The sequence below is a fragment of the Hevea brasiliensis genome, chromosome 1, assembly GCF_030052815.1.
Source record: "Hevea brasiliensis isolate MT/VB/25A 57/8 chromosome 1, ASM3005281v1, whole genome shotgun sequence".
Classification (NCBI taxonomy): domain Eukaryota; kingdom Viridiplantae; phylum Streptophyta; class Magnoliopsida; order Malpighiales; family Euphorbiaceae; genus Hevea; species Hevea brasiliensis.
This window is the reverse complement of record NC_079493.1, coordinates 124,095,936-124,110,983: the sequence shown is the minus strand read 5'-3', so window position 1 is coordinate 124,110,983 and position 15,048 is coordinate 124,095,936. Positions and strand designations below refer to the sequence as shown.

Below are 15,048 nucleotides of genomic sequence, written 5' to 3'. Positions count from 1 at the left end.
TAAATATTAAAGGAAATTAGTTAATTAGATAAATATTTGAATTTACAAAGTAAAAATTATAAAAATATAATTACTTTTTAAAGTGAAAAAAAGGCTAATTTATTAAATATTCACGGGGAGATTAGTTGCCTAAAAGTGATTATTTAGCTTATGGGGATTTTTTTTTTCATACTTTTAAACTAAACTTTAAACGGATTGACGCATGCTCGCACAGTTCGTGACAAGAGGGAGCTTTAGATGCACAAGTTTGCAATGTCCTTGTAGTTGAAGCTTGATAGCGATTTGTTTTGAACTTAAAATTAAAATAATTTAATTTAAAATTAATCTGAATTGATTTTTTTTTTGAATTAAATTAAAATTAATGGTTTAACATAATTTAATTTTAAATTTAAAACAATTTATTAAAGAAAGAAATAAATAATTATTAAATTGGATTAAAATAGGCGGAATTGAAATCAGGGTTCAAAAGTAACTTATAGTTTGATTCTAAGTCCTTGGTTCTGGGAACCGAGGGCTCTACCCGACTAATGTCTATTTGATTATTATCAGAAAAGTGTAAAATGAGTTTTCAAGTCTAATCCGTTGCCTTTAACAATGAAATCTGAATGTCAATTGAATATATAGATATTGCATTGATTTTGGGTTCTAATCCCCAAAAAAAAGACTCTGCCTATAAAAATGACTGCATGCGTTAAGTCCATGACCAAGACCACATTACGCCCATTCTTTTCCCATACGAATATTTGTTATTAATTTAGAAAATAATTCATTGTATAAATTTTAAAATGAGGTATTTATTTAAGTTATAAATGCTTAGAAATTCAAGAAAGAACTAAAAAATAAAAAGAAAAAAGAAAAAATAAAAAATTATAGTAAAAGTGTAAGTTCTTTTATAAGACTTAAAAAGGAAAGAAAAAAAAAAAAAGTAGGGGTGTAATTCATCTTGAAATATTTTGTTATGACGGAGAATAGTTGAAGGAGGTGAACTGTGAAGCTAAGATGAATTTAAGGGAAGTTGAATAATTAGTTTTAACACAGAATGAGGGGAAAATTGTATGAAAAGATTATGAATAAAAGATACATTGTATTGTTACATTCATGGAATGAATACAACAGAATTATTTCTTCTTCTTATCTCTATTTTTTCCTTTGTTCTTCTACTTTTCCTCTCTCCTTTCCTCTGTTGCATCTATTCTTCTACTTAAGGCCAGTTTGACATTATTGTTAAAATTACTATTAAAAAAATTAATTTTTAAATATATTAGTTAGAAAATATTAAAAAATAATTAATAAATTTTAATCATAAAAGCACTAAAATAACAAAACAGATTTTTTAAATTATTTTTTTTAAATAATATCTAAAATGATATTTTTATTTAGAAAAGTAATTTCGATCCTCCAAACATAATGCTAATCAGACACTTAGTTAATGTCAGCATAACAAATCTAAATGAACAAACCAAGATACAATTAATATCAGCATAACCAACACGGTGTCCGTCTTAATGTAGCAATAACAAAAGAGGCTGAATGGGCAAAGCGATTTTTGGTGGGTTGGGTTCAACTCAGCAGAGTTTGCAGCCAAATCCATAGAATCAGCAAATGAATGACGTGACGTCAGCATCTTAGCTCATTGACCAGGGCATCTGCGGCGTTGTGAATTGCACTACTCTCTCGAGTCTTGATTTGCATTTATAAAAATTCAACTGCAAATAAAAATAAATTTCTTGTTTGTTTTTTTCTCATGTCTCAACAATGTTTAAATTTGTTTCTGTTGGTTATTGCTAAAATCTAATTAAATTTTTCTATTTACTTTTATGGGCTTTGTTAGCGGTTCACATGATTACATATGCTATTTTGTTTAACCGGTTTAATTTTATTTCTTAAGTTATCGGAAACATGGGTTTGATGCGAATGGTGAGACAGGGCACTGAAGCTGTCGCGGTTACCCCACTCCAATGGTCAAGTCAAGCTTTTCCAGAGGTACTTGTGAAGAGAGGAAAGTTGTATTAAGCTGGTTAAAAAGGTAGCTCAGAGATAGAAGTGGATCCATATATTCATTAAAACTGTTAGTAAATTACCTAGCTTTCCATGAACTGATGTCTATACACAATTAGATCATTCGAAATGTCAATCGTCAATGACCGTCTCCCAGTTGCTCGAGTACCCATCAGCTGTTTGTATTCTTCAATAGGAAGATCAGATAGAAACAAAGCCCTGTTGCTTTTTGCAATCATATCATCAAATTTGTTACTAGTCCCACCACCTTCAAAAATAGCTCAATTGGGACAGCCTCCGTAGCTGCTTCAGTTGTAAGAAGCTCACATTGGCCAGTTAATAAAAACATCATCCCATCCAGGAAAACTATTAAGGTAACCTCATAAAAAATTATGCAGCAGTTTATGCTCTACTTTTCTGAGGAATAAATCATCTTACAGATTTTTTTTTTTCCAAAAAAAAAAGGAGCTTTTTCAGAAAAGAAAATACAGAAAGAAAAATGAGTTAATTTCTTGGTAAGCCTTCAATAAAGTGAATGAAAAAGAGCACCTGTAACCTTTCATGTACCCTCTGTTCCCTCAAGGCATCATCAGTAGTTAAGGCAGATTTGAATAAGATGATCCAGAATCAGGTAGCTTCAACAAAGCAGTTTCTGATGAAGAAGAATTTATGACCATTTTTGTGCTCAAAATCATGGAGAAACTCGGGCACCTTGTCATTACAGGAGCTCATGGTCAGGAGGACCGTCCTCAGGGGAGCCTTGACATAGTTTAGCATTTACCACCCACTATTTTGTTTTCCAGTGGCAGCAAAAAATCAACTTCAGAAGTTGAAAGATTGTACTCTAACAAGACTCAGTTGATCAGTCTGGAACATCATGACTCCCCACATTCAAAGTAGAAATGTCAATTCCACCAAGATCAGTTTTCTATTTACCTAGAAATGCATTTGACTCCTTGGGATTAGAATCAGAAATCCAAACTCAAAAAGCTACAACTTTTTATGGTTTTCTGCCTGCACATGCATCCAAAACCTAGAGAACAAATTGTTCACCGAGAATTGTTTCTTTACTTGTCAATTTTCAATTCCAAGCCTCTCACACAAGTTTTCGTATCAACATTATCGGCAACAAAAATTTAACAGTCAGAAAAGATATTTGCATAGATACCATCAAACAAAGCCATAACATATCCCTATACCATAAAAGTATGCACAAAACCGCACTTAAAACTCAAAGTAGTAACAAGTACCAGACAAGATGATAAAAATAATGTTGTCTACGCAACAAGAAGACATAGCTATGACTTCTTGCATGCAAACAAAGTATGGTACTTCAGAGCTAAGGGCTAAATTCAATGTGAAAAGCATAAAAGAGAGTCAAACATATAATCTGAAACAACAAATTACCTCTATTTGTCATCTGGTTGGATTACTTTTTTTAGCCTGAAAAGCTGCACTTCAACGTTAGAAGGGGTACATGGGCTGCGAAAGACCCTAGTTTGATGAGTTTTGACTTCATCCATAAAAGTGTCTAGAGCTTCAAAGGTTATGTAAAACAAACCAGGTGGATGCATATTTGTGTTGACAATTCTCTGGAGGCTAAGATTTGCACCCTACATGATTGAAAAGTACGTCAACAATAAGAAAAAAAAAATTTTTAAAAATTAAGAGGCAAAATACAATTAAAAAGATGAAAATTTATATTGCGATTTCATATAATCTGTGATAGCAATAAGAAATAACAATTAATTTATACCATAATTTCTAATGAATTGCAACCAATTGTTCAATAAAATGCATGTGATTTGGATTTTCCAATCACTGTGGCATGAAATTTAAAATCTATAAATTACCTTTTCATTCTCATTTTCAATAACATATTTAAGGGCCTCTTTGCACCCGTTAGAGAAGAGAGTATCAAGATCCAGATTGACGGGATAAGCAAGACCAGTTAATCTGGGCCGCCTAAGCAAAGGGTAGAAATCAAAACCTGCGGACGGATTGCCATAAATTTATGAGAGAAAAACTAATAAATCCATAAAAGACTTAAAATTGTAAGAGAAACACTAATAAATCCATAAAAAGACTATTAAGTTACATCGCTTTCTTCAGTAAGACGATCGTATTTGTCTAATAATTTCACATGGTCCTTGTTTTTCATGAGACCGCCGCTGTGATTCTTAACCATTGGGGTCATTATCTTCCTCCTTTTGATACTGATCGTAGAAAGCCATGTTGCAGTCGATTTCTTCTTTGTTGTCCTTATATTCAACTTATATTCAACCTGTTCAGCAACGGAGCTACCCACAATCTTTGGTTGGCTAACTGGCCCTTCACCATGGATGCTATCCTTAATCTTTGATTTCTTCAACGGTGATTCGTAAGCAGGATAATTGTCATTGGAAGCCATGTTGCAGAGAATGGGTGTAAAAAGAGACGGGAATCATAAGCCCTGGGAAAACAATTGGGGAAAAAACAAAGAGCAGAAATTTAATATAGCATGGAATAAGCGGGGAAAACCGAATTGTGCTTTAAAAGCAACCCAATCAAACAGAACCGATTTATTCTGGTTCAGTTTGATTGATTCATCAGTTCTTCCAGCGCCTATCCCATGATTTCAGCCCCCAGTCTGTGCCGCGCCCCCCCACCCACTCACCCACACACGCACACAGAACTCATGGAATTTCAACAATAAAACACTAAAACAGTACAACCCAGTAATCAATCGGACACAAATACAATTCCAACAATTCCAATGCAACCCAGTAATCAAGTGATTTGAACAATCAAATCAAACGATATAGAACCAATTGTTCATTAAAATTTTCTAACAAATTTGAACAAATCTGAATGAACAGGAAAAAAAAAAAAAAGAAACAATAACTTCCATCCACCAAAACAAGTCTGAATGAAAAAACCAAGACTAAAAGCCAGAAGGCGTTGGAGACCCACAAAGACCCAGAATAAGCTCACCTACTGAAATTGTAACCTAAGACCCAAAACAACTCACAAATCACAACTCACCCAAAACAATGGATGGAAGCCATGTTGCAGAGAATGGGTGTAAAAAGAGACGGGAATCACGAGTCCTGGGAAAACAATTGGGGAAAAAACAAAGAGCGGAAATTTAATATAGCATGGAATATGCGGGGAAAACCGAATTGTGCTTTAAAAGCAACCCAATGAATTGTGCTTTAAAAGCAACCCAATCAAACAGAACCGATTTATTCTGGTTCAGTTCGATTGATTCATCAGTTCTTCCAGCGCCTATCCCATGATTTCAGGCCCCAGTCCGTGCCGCGCCCCCCCCACCCACTCGCCCACACACGCACACAGAACTCATGGAATTTCAACAGTAAAACACTAAAACAGTACAACCCAGTAATCAATCAGACGCAAATAAAATTCCAACAATTCCAATGCAACCCAGTAATCAAGTGATTTGAACAATCAAATCAAACAATATAGAACCAATTGTTCATTAAAATTTTCTAACAAATTTGAACAAATCTGAATGAACAGGAAAAAAAAAAAAGAAACAATAACTTCCATCCACCAAAACAAGTCTGAATGAAAAAACCAAGACTAAAAGCCAGAAGGCGTTGGAGACCCACAAAGACCCAGAAGAAGCTCACCTACTGAAATTGTAACCTAAGACCCAAAACAACTCACAAATCACAACTCACCCAAAACAATGGAATGCCCAATTCATGAAGACCAAAAAGAAGTTCACCTACTGGAATCGTACGTGGGAAGCGTAATCAGAGAGGGGCGTGGCATGATTGCAGGAACATTCAGCTGTGACGAAGGCTGCTAAATGTGATTGAGGATGAAGCTTAAAATATTTTCTAAACGTTAATGGAATTTCAATATCACTTCTTGAAGTGGGTTCTAGGCAGTGGCGTCGGTGGAGGCGGTGCCAGTGCTGATAGCGCGAAGATAGAGTGATGCCTATGAGGCAATGGACCAATAGCAGGCTACCAGCAGCTAACAAGAATGGAGATAAAGATGGGCTTTGGTTTAGGGACAAATTCCGCTAGCCCTTGTGTCGTTGCGCGTCTCGTTTAAGCCGATTAACCATCTGCAATGTCAGCATAATTAATACTGTGTCGTCTTCATGTAGCAATGAAAGCAGCTAAAAAGGCTGAAAGGGTCAGCAGAGTTTGTGGCAAAATCCATAGAATTAGCTAATGAGAGGCGTGAGAAACTACCAATATTGGCCATTTTGACAGCCGGCAGCTGCAGCCCAGTGAAACTTCGTTCGCTTTGTTGTGAATTGGATTGCTCTCTCGGGTCTTGATTGGTATTTATTAAAATTCAACTGCATATTAAATAAATTTCTTGTTTGTTTGCTTCCCAATTCAAACAATGAGTAAATTTGTTTCCGTTGGTTATTGTTACAATCTAATTTAAATTTTTAAATTAGTTGTATGGGTTTTAGAAGTGAGACTTTTAGTACTGGCTTAGTTCAAGCGACGTTAAAAGGCTTTGCAATCTAATATTAGCTTAGTGGGCTTACATGCTTATATATGCTATTTCGTTAACTGGTTTAATTTAAATTCAAAATTATTGAAAACATGCTCATTGGATACGTTATTGTGATGTGAATGGTGCGGGAGGGTATTGAAGCTGTCGCGGTGAGCCCACTCCAATGGTTAAGTTAGGGTTTTCCAGAGGCATTCGTGAAGAAAGGCACCTGAGATAGAAGTGGCTACATGTATAATTCATAAAAAGATATAATTGAGAGAAATTAAACCATGAAAACTGAAAGTAAATTTCCTAGCTTTCCATGAACTGATGTTTGTACTCAATTAGATCATTCAAATGTGACCAAGAATTATACCTTCAATTGTTGCAAAATGTCAATTATCAATGGCAGTCTCCATCAGCTGTTTGTGTTCTTCAACAGGAAGATCGGACGTACACAAACTCATCTTGCTCTTTGCAATCATATCATCAAATTTTTTACTAGTCCACACCACCTTTAAAAATAGCTCAATTGGAATAGCATCCATAGCTGCTTCAATTGTAAGAAAGCTCATGTGGGCCAGCTAATAAAAACATCATCCCATCGAGGAAAACTATTCAGATAACCTCATAAAAAAATTATGCAGCAGTTTTGCATGAACCATTTTTGCCAATGAACCCTTACCAATGGCTTCTGCTTTAACAGCTGTCCATCTGAACCCCCCATGAATCTGAGTTTTTATGACACCATTCAGTATAGCAATTGATTCCCTGATCTTCAACTTGGATGAAGCCTGAATGTGAATTTTGCGTGAGAGGAAATCGGCCTATCATGAATTTCACCAGGTAGTTCAGGAGGAAAACTTTGAATGCACGGATGCAGAACAAGTACAATAGGATCCCGCTGGTACAGTTTCTGACAGCAGGAAGCTTTAATGCACACATCTGCAATGTCGTCGTTGAAGCTTGTTTAGTATCCAGAAAGTAGTCTTCCTGTCCGTTGCTGTGTGCTTGTCCTTTGATGCCCAAGACTCACAAGAGACATTTATGCTCTATTGTTATAAGGAATTTATGATCCTACAGATTCCCTTCCCCCACCACCCACCCCAAAAAAAAAAAAAAAACAGCTTTTTTAGAAAAGAAAATACAGAAAAAAAAAGAGTTGATTTCTTGGCAAGCCTTCAATAAAGTGAATGAAAGCGAGCACCTGCAACATCTCAAGTATCCTCTGCTCCCTCAAGGCATTATCAGTAGTTAAGGCAGATATGAATCAGGTAGCTTCAACAAAGCTGTTTATGATGAAGCAGAATTGATCTCCATTTTTGTATTCACTAAATTAAGTTTTGCATTAGAAGCAATATCCATTGGCTCATAGAGAAACTCTGGCACCTTGTCATGACAGAAGAGCTCATGGTCAAAAGGACCATCCTCAGGGAAGCCTTGACATAGTTCAGCATTTATCTCCCCGCTATTTTGTTTTCCGGTGGTAGCAAAATCAACTTCAGAAGTTGAAGGACTGCACTCTAGAAAGGCCACAGTTGATCTGTCTGGAACATCAAGATTGCCCACATTCAAAGTAGAAATGTTTATTCCACCAAGATCATTTTTCAAATTATCTAGAAATGCATTTGACTCCTTGGGATTAGAATCAGAAATCCAAACTCAAAAAGCTACAGTTTTGTATGGTTTTCTGCCTACACATGCATCCGAAACCTAGAGAACAAATTGTACAGCCGAGAATTGTTTCTTTACCTATCAATTCCAAGCCTCCAACATACCTGTTCATATCAACATTATCTGTAACAAAAATTTAACAGCCAGAAAAGATATTTGCATAGTTACCGTTAAACAAAAGTATAACAGATCCCTATACCATACCATACAACTAACGCGTAAAAACGGCACTCAAAACTTGCAATAGCAACAAGTACCAGATAAAATGATAAAAATAATAGGATAAATTTTACCCGCGGTCACTCAACTGTGCTAATTGTTTCATTCCAGTCATTGTACTTTAATTTGTTTCAATAAAATCGCTCATCTTTTATTTTTTATTTACTAGCAGTCACTCGGACTAGAATTTGATAGAATTTCCGGTAAAACTCCTATATGATGTGTCTTGGGTTCTAAAAATAAGGATTAGTGAATGTAACAAGCAACATGAAAATAAAAATTTATTTGTTTCTTTGGTTTTTAAATTGATCTAGCAAGGAAAAATTTTGTATAATTTAAAGCCTTGTAAGACATGCCATATAAGAGTTTCACCAGAAAATTTACTAGATTATGGTCTGAGTAACTGCTAGTAAAAATGAAAGATAAGGACTGAAATGAAACAATTAACAAAGTTGAGTGTCTGCTGGGGAAATTTATTCAAAAATAATGTTGTCAGTGCATAGGAAGACATAGCCATGACTTCATACATGCAAACTAAGTATAGCACTTCAAAGCTAAGGGCTAAATTCAATGTGGTGAAAAGGAAAATGAAAATATTTTCAGTAACAAGGACGAGAAAAACCATTCATTTAAAGTAATGTAGATATTTTTTGAGAAAAATGTATTTTATATGAAACAACAAGAAGATAATTGACAATGCAGTGACAAGAAACAGTGCCCACCTCAATAACGGTAGCCCCGTCTGTTCTTTTGGCTTCAATCATATCATAAATTTGATGGTCAACAGGAAGATCTACAAACTGCTCAGTTTGTTGAAACCTTCTTCCAAACTTCGCTATTTTTCTCTCTCAAAACATGTCCACCCAAGAGGCTTGTTCTCAAAATTCTTTGGAGTAAACTTCTTCAATAAGCGTAAGCAGTTGAACCTGTGAAAAGCAGATGCTTAAGAATTGATGAAGCAAACTGATAGACTCCCTGTACAGGACCATGTAGAAGCATTCTTTTCAGAGAGGAATTTTTCTAAACCACCTTCTCATTCACTTTAGCATGAAACTCCTCAACAATGCCAGCATCTATCAAACTAGTACATATCTAAAAATACAAAGTGCAATTAACATTACAATGAAAACAATAAGAGATAACCGACAGATACAACAAAGTTCAAACATGCTTTATGGTCAAACGCTATTACAAACTTACACTTTTCCAAGCTCTGTGCCGTGAAGTTCCGGTACAGCAAAGAACCTATTTGATATCCGGGACAAAAAAGGACCTTCGGTAATCAAATAATCAGCATAATCCCAAAAGTTAACCTGTCATTGGCTTTTTCAAGTTTATCAGAAACAACCTTCATCTAGGGTTAAGAATCCTTAATAAGTACATCACCTTTAAAAGGCTCTAACTCAAAAAAATAATCTCCACTTACAACAGTTTCCTCTACATTCCCAGGATAAGCCACAAGCCCCTCCCCACCCCCCGCCCCAAAAAAAAAAAAAAAAAAAAAAAAATTGCGTTCTTCTTTGTTAATCTCAAATCTTTGTTGAACACCTAAATGCTTCTTATAACGGGGTAGATATATCAAATTGGTATTTACAATCAAACTGTTCTTAGTCTTCCTTTCACAGTCAGCTTCTTTCGTCTTCGCAATGACCGGTCGTCTCACAATCAATTGTTGACATTCAAGGTTCCTCACTCTATAAAAGAAGTTGTTCCCTTCTATGCCGAATTCCACGGCAAGTTGATTTGTGTTATTCCATTTGTTCTGCAGCCATTAATAAACATCATGTTTCCTTCCTCTATTCTTCAACGATAAACCTTATATAGAAACATAGGAACAAGGAAAGCTCACCTCACGATGGCCAGGCGCTCAAGAGTGCGATGCTGAAGAGGACCAATGCCGGAGGAAGGAGTGTCACATATGCCAACAAAGGAATCCCTAAGATGATCAAAACGCTCCATTTTTGGGTCTGTGGGTCTAAATGGGTTTGGACCAGAGAGAGGCTTAGCGGGAGACAGAAGGCGTGGTAGTTAGGGTAGACTAGAGGGATGAAAGTGAGGGGCCAATTGTGCCGCGGGAACAGATTTCCTCAATAGCTGAGGAAATGAGTGTCCATGGGGGCAGGTGGAGCAGCGGGAGTGTTTGGCCGGCAGGAAAATCCACTCTCTCGAGAGCTTTCTGGGGAATATTTTTTTAATGGCTGCAGCAACAGTAATTGTGATACACGTGTGCAAAGAAGAGTTTAATGTGACGTCGTTTGGAGAAGATTAAAATTAATGCACGCTTTAATTGACATGACAATCCACACGAAAGAAAGGCCGCGGTGCGTCACATACTAAACAAAACGGCAGCCGAAGTAAACTATGAGAGGTCTTAGGTAGAGAGAGAGATAGAGAGAAACAATGCACAACTACACAAACGCTGTATCTTGTGTTGTCTACTGAGTCTCCTCTCCCTATCAGTCAAATCTTATATAACTCTCTCTATTAACCTTTAATGATTTCAGGGCCTCTCTTCAAATTCACACGAAGGCTCCATTCCATCTGTTCCCTCCACCTCTCCAACTCCTTTACTGGATAAAATTTTCCTGTTTTCTCCAGAAATTTTGATTTTTTTTTTCTCTCTTGTCTGTCCTTTTCCTGCTAAAAATATTGGTTTGTTTTTTTTTCCAAGGTAAGGCAATGAGAACTGCTATAAAGGTGACTGGATGAGAGATTTTCCTTTTTTTTTTTTTTTTTGACTTTTATGGCTTGTTCCGTCTTGTTTGACTTCATGTTCAAGACTTAGTTTTGCCCTTCTCTCTGTCTCTCCTTTTTTTGGCCAAGTTTCTTGCCTTTCTCGAGTATGGAGTGTTTTGAGTTCGTGGGTTGTGTTCTAATTTCCATAGTGGAATTATAATTTCGTGCTTCTCTCAAACATGAGGTAATGTGAAAGATAAGGAAATTTGTTGATTTTTTTTTTGTCATATTTTTTTGCCAATTTGATTCATTTTCTTCTGTCTTCAGAATTTATTTTAACCCTTAGTGATGTTTTTGTAGTGTTCTGGTGGGAAGACTTTCCGTCTCGGTTCTGTGATTGACCGACTGGTTTTTGGGATATTTCAGACTGGGTGCTATTCTCCACTAAAATCTTTAACTTGGATTGAATTTTTTTGGAAAAAGGTTCCTTCCTATGTGAAAAGGGGTATGCTTTTCTCTTTCTTTCTTTATTTTTTTTTTTAAATGTCATAAAGCAATCTGGATGCTTTCGTTCTGTCTCTGATTAATAAATTGTCTTCGACCCTCTGTTTGTTTGTTAAGAAAATGGATGGAAAACACCCACCCAACCAAGTCTGGCTGTTGGATTAGACTCTCTAAACAGATGGTTTTGAATACTATCTTTATGTTTTATGTTTGAAATGTTAATTTTTCTTTCTCTACTTTCTTTCTTGCCAAACATTGGCTAAGTGATTCCTTAGCTTTTTTGAGCCACATTTTTCTAATGTAAATCGCAGAGAGATAAGATAAAATAATGGGACGCATGAAAGTTCAAATTAAGTAAAGCTTCTACTGTTTTTATTCTCCATTTTCTTTTTATTTGGTCTATAGACCAATTGTTTTTGGTGCAGGAAAAGGATTGGGTTTAATTGATTGAAGTGAAGCTGAAATGGAAGGTGATTTATTTTCTGGCATAAGCAATGGAACCCAAGTAGATAGCAAGGTTTTGCAAACAGTTCAAAAGAGTTTTATGCAAGTCCAGGACATTCTAGATCAAAACAGGTTGCTGATCAATGAAATAAACCAAAATCATGAATCCAAGATTCCTGATAACTTGACTCGAAATGTGGGGTTGATTAGAGAATTAAACAATAACATCAGAAGGGTTGTTGATCTTTATGCCGATCTTTCCAGCAATTTCACCAGGTCAATAGAAGCTTCATCAGAAGAGGAATCGAGTGAGATTTTGAGGTCCAGTGGAAAGGGAAATCAAAAGAGGATTAGATACGGGTAATTGATCCAACCAAGTTTTCATACAAATTCTGTAATTTCTTCGTGGTACAATAAGAAGAGTATTAAATATTGAAGAAAAAGAACTTGATGAGCGATGTGGTTTGAAGCTTTAAGCTTCAGTATAATTTTCACCATATCCACTGGGATGACAATTTAACAAATTTGTACAACTCTGTTGTCTTTTTGAATCAAATATTACCCTTTTTTTTCTATATTTAGGTCTGATTGCATTGATTTTTTCTTCCATTTCTTTTTCTGTTATTGGATTTTATTTATTAATTTTTACGTCTGATATTTCTTTCCTGATATCCTTTACTTGTTAATGGATGTGTTGTAATTAGGTTTTGTCATCTTTATTTTGTGTGATCTTTATAAATTGTTCGACTCGCTGAAGCTTTATCAGTTACCATCATTATAGAGAAAATCTGAAACATTTAAAGACCACTCATCTTTTAGGTTGTTAGGAATGGCCAAATATTATTTGTCCTTTAATCGATGATTATCACCATTTTCTGATGATTTCTCATGATCTGCTTTTGATGGGGACTTTCAACAACCCACTTTATTCTTTTCCTATGTTTGTCAAAAGATTCCTCAAGATGTCTGCATCCGAGATGAAGATTACTGTGAAGGTTCGATTTTTTCAAAGCCCTGGATATCCAGACTTAAGTGTTTTTGAAGCTTTTGTGTAGTTAATTCTCTCTGGCTTTTTTCGACTGTGTGAGTAAGTGGGAACATGCACTTCTATTGTAACTTTGAGAATTATTGACCCTTTGAGTTGAAGATGCTTTAGGGCAATTGTTGAAAGCAGCTTTGTTGTATATATGTATTCGGAAATCTCTGGATTGTTTTAATTGTCATCAGGAATTCAAGATTAATTAAAGATAAAGAAAGATGCTATCTAGGTAGTAGTTTAATGTCTTAAACTTTAAGTGAAAGATAGTCATGGAACGGAACAAGGGCCTAATGACTCTTTTAGGGGTAGAGCCAATAGAACTTTTGTATAGGTCCTTTCTTTACTCTCACTGATATTCTTATTTCTAATTTTGAATTTTAAATTCTGCAAATAGCCTTTCAAATTTTATTTTAATGTTGTCATTATAGTTCACTTTCCACGAATAATGATAGAGGCAGACAATTAAATTGAAAAATATTTTCTTGTGGAGCCAGTAACTTTTGCATTTTCTTGAGTTATTCATTAGCCACTCATTACTTTACTTGATCTGGGAGAGCATGTGGGTGATTGCTGTAAATAGTTGGTCATGGTGTTGATTTTTGGCATTAATGATATATTTCATTTCTCCTATTATTGATTGTTCCGTGTGGAAGAATATTATAATGCTTAAAATGGAAAAGTGAAAGCATTACATTAGGATTGTTGTTTTGAGTTACATCTTGCTGCCTACTTAAGCTTTTCTGTATATTAAGCTTTTTGTGGAGTAATAAAAACCTATAATTATCCTAATAATGAGCATATTGATTTCTTGCACACATGAACTGTCGCTCGTAAATATGAGCCCTTCAGGAAAGGGAATAATGCAGACCCAATGATTGATAATTCATGGGGAGAATAAGTTTGAAATATGTATGTGTGAGGTATATTTTTCTGTTTTAATTGGATTCGAATTAGTAATTTCATAGCCTTAAAAGACGATTTTATTATTAATTAATTAAACTTCTTTGGTGAGAGATGCAACTTTCATGATGCCATCACTTCATCACCAATTTATTGGCCAAAAGATAAAAAGGGGAAAGATTAAGAAGAGAATAATCTCTGTTTTCTCCTTTTGAATTTTGAAAGGAAAGAAGCAGTGACCCAAATGTGGGGGAATCTCAAGAGGGGGTGTTTTGAAAAGGATGGAGCAGAAGATTTTGGTTTTTAAAAATAAAAAAACATGCGATGCTCCTGCACATTAAGTGAGTGGGAGAATCAGACAATGAAGATTATCAGATTTGAGTGTCCCTACTCTAATGTCTGTTTTCTATGTTTCTGTCCTGAGATGATGATGATGATATGATATCTTTTGATCATTGTTGTTTAAAAAGATGATGATGATGATGATATGATACAATACCTCTTGGGTATTGTATCACACACCAAAAGAAAAAAATCCTCTCTGCAGAACACAGCAAATTTCTGGGGACAATATCTGACCCACATTGTGCCTGAATCATGCAGGGCATTTTCTCTATTCTTCATAACTGCTCATTATTCAACTCTCAACAATTGGTCCTCATTTTTTTTTTCTCTGTTTTCCGCCTATTTCTTTATTTTTTTTTTAATTCACACAAAAATTTATTTGATGCTTGAGAAATTATAGTTTATGAAAAGAAAATCAAGGTCTGGGATTTATGTTCACTGGGAAAAGAAAGAAAAAAAAATTAATTGCTGGAATTTGTCAACAACAATAAGAAGCCATTTTACTTTATTTTACTTTATTGTAATATATGCAATTTCTATCTAAAAACAAATAAATATTTGTATAATTTATTTCATTAGCATAACCAATCACTGAAACAATCATTGATTTCAACGAAAAAACGGTACGCATTGCGTGCCTTTCCGAGGAAGCATCTTGGATGGTGGAAACTACTGCTCTGCTTTCTCCATCAACTTAGCTAAACACTCTTTTCCAACTTGAAATATTCTCTTCTCCATTGACAACCTATGAAAAAAAGTAGGCAATACCGGTTACTAGCTGC

General features: G+C 35.2%; 1 protein-coding gene and 1 long non-coding RNA gene across 17 annotated transcripts; one reads left to right on the top strand and one right to left on the bottom strand.

Annotated features, from left to right (window-relative positions):
• Positions 1–2,373: 2,373 nt before the first annotated feature.
• On the bottom strand, positions 2,374–10,722 carry LOC110669463 (uncharacterized). Of its 15 annotated transcripts, none has more exons than XR_009150525.1 (13): positions 10,208–10,722; positions 9,559–10,120; positions 9,388–9,450; positions 9,081–9,284; positions 7,673–8,243; positions 7,151–7,553; positions 6,842–7,049; positions 6,210–6,694; positions 5,685–6,079; positions 4,097–4,450; positions 3,852–3,988; positions 3,406–3,611; positions 2,374–2,934 (listed from the first exon to the last, which is right to left on the bottom strand). It is a non-coding gene; the product is annotated as an uncharacterized LOC110669463 (long non-coding RNA). The 15 variants fall into 15 exon arrangements; XR_009150530.1 differs by having other exon boundaries at positions 5,732–6,079; XR_009150524.1 differs by having other exon boundaries at positions 3,406–3,480; positions 3,560–3,611; positions 4,097–6,079; positions 10,208–10,720.
• Positions 10,723–10,760: 38 nt separating this feature from the next.
• On the top strand, positions 10,761–12,557 carry LOC110669462 (protein ELF4-LIKE 4). Of its 2 annotated transcripts, none has more exons than XM_058151067.1 (3): positions 10,761–11,278; positions 11,395–11,539; positions 11,964–12,557. In XM_058151067.1, the coding sequence occupies exon 3, from the start codon at positions 12,002–12,004 to the stop codon at positions 12,344–12,346; it is 345 nt and encodes a 114-aa protein (XP_058007050.1). In that variant the 5' UTR covers positions 10,761–11,278; positions 11,395–11,539; positions 11,964–12,001; the 3' UTR covers positions 12,347–12,557. The 2 variants fall into 2 exon arrangements, with proteins under 2 accessions (XP_058007050.1, XP_021686834.2); XM_021831142.2 differs by having other exon boundaries at positions 11,944–12,557.
• Positions 12,558–15,048: the final 2,491 nt, after the last annotated feature.

What these genes read in the sequence shown, in the direction of transcription:
- LOC110669462 (XM_058151067.1), top strand. Translation starts at nt 12,002, where the DNA reads ATGGAAGGTGATTTATTTTCTGGCATAAGCAATGGAACCCAAGTAGAT.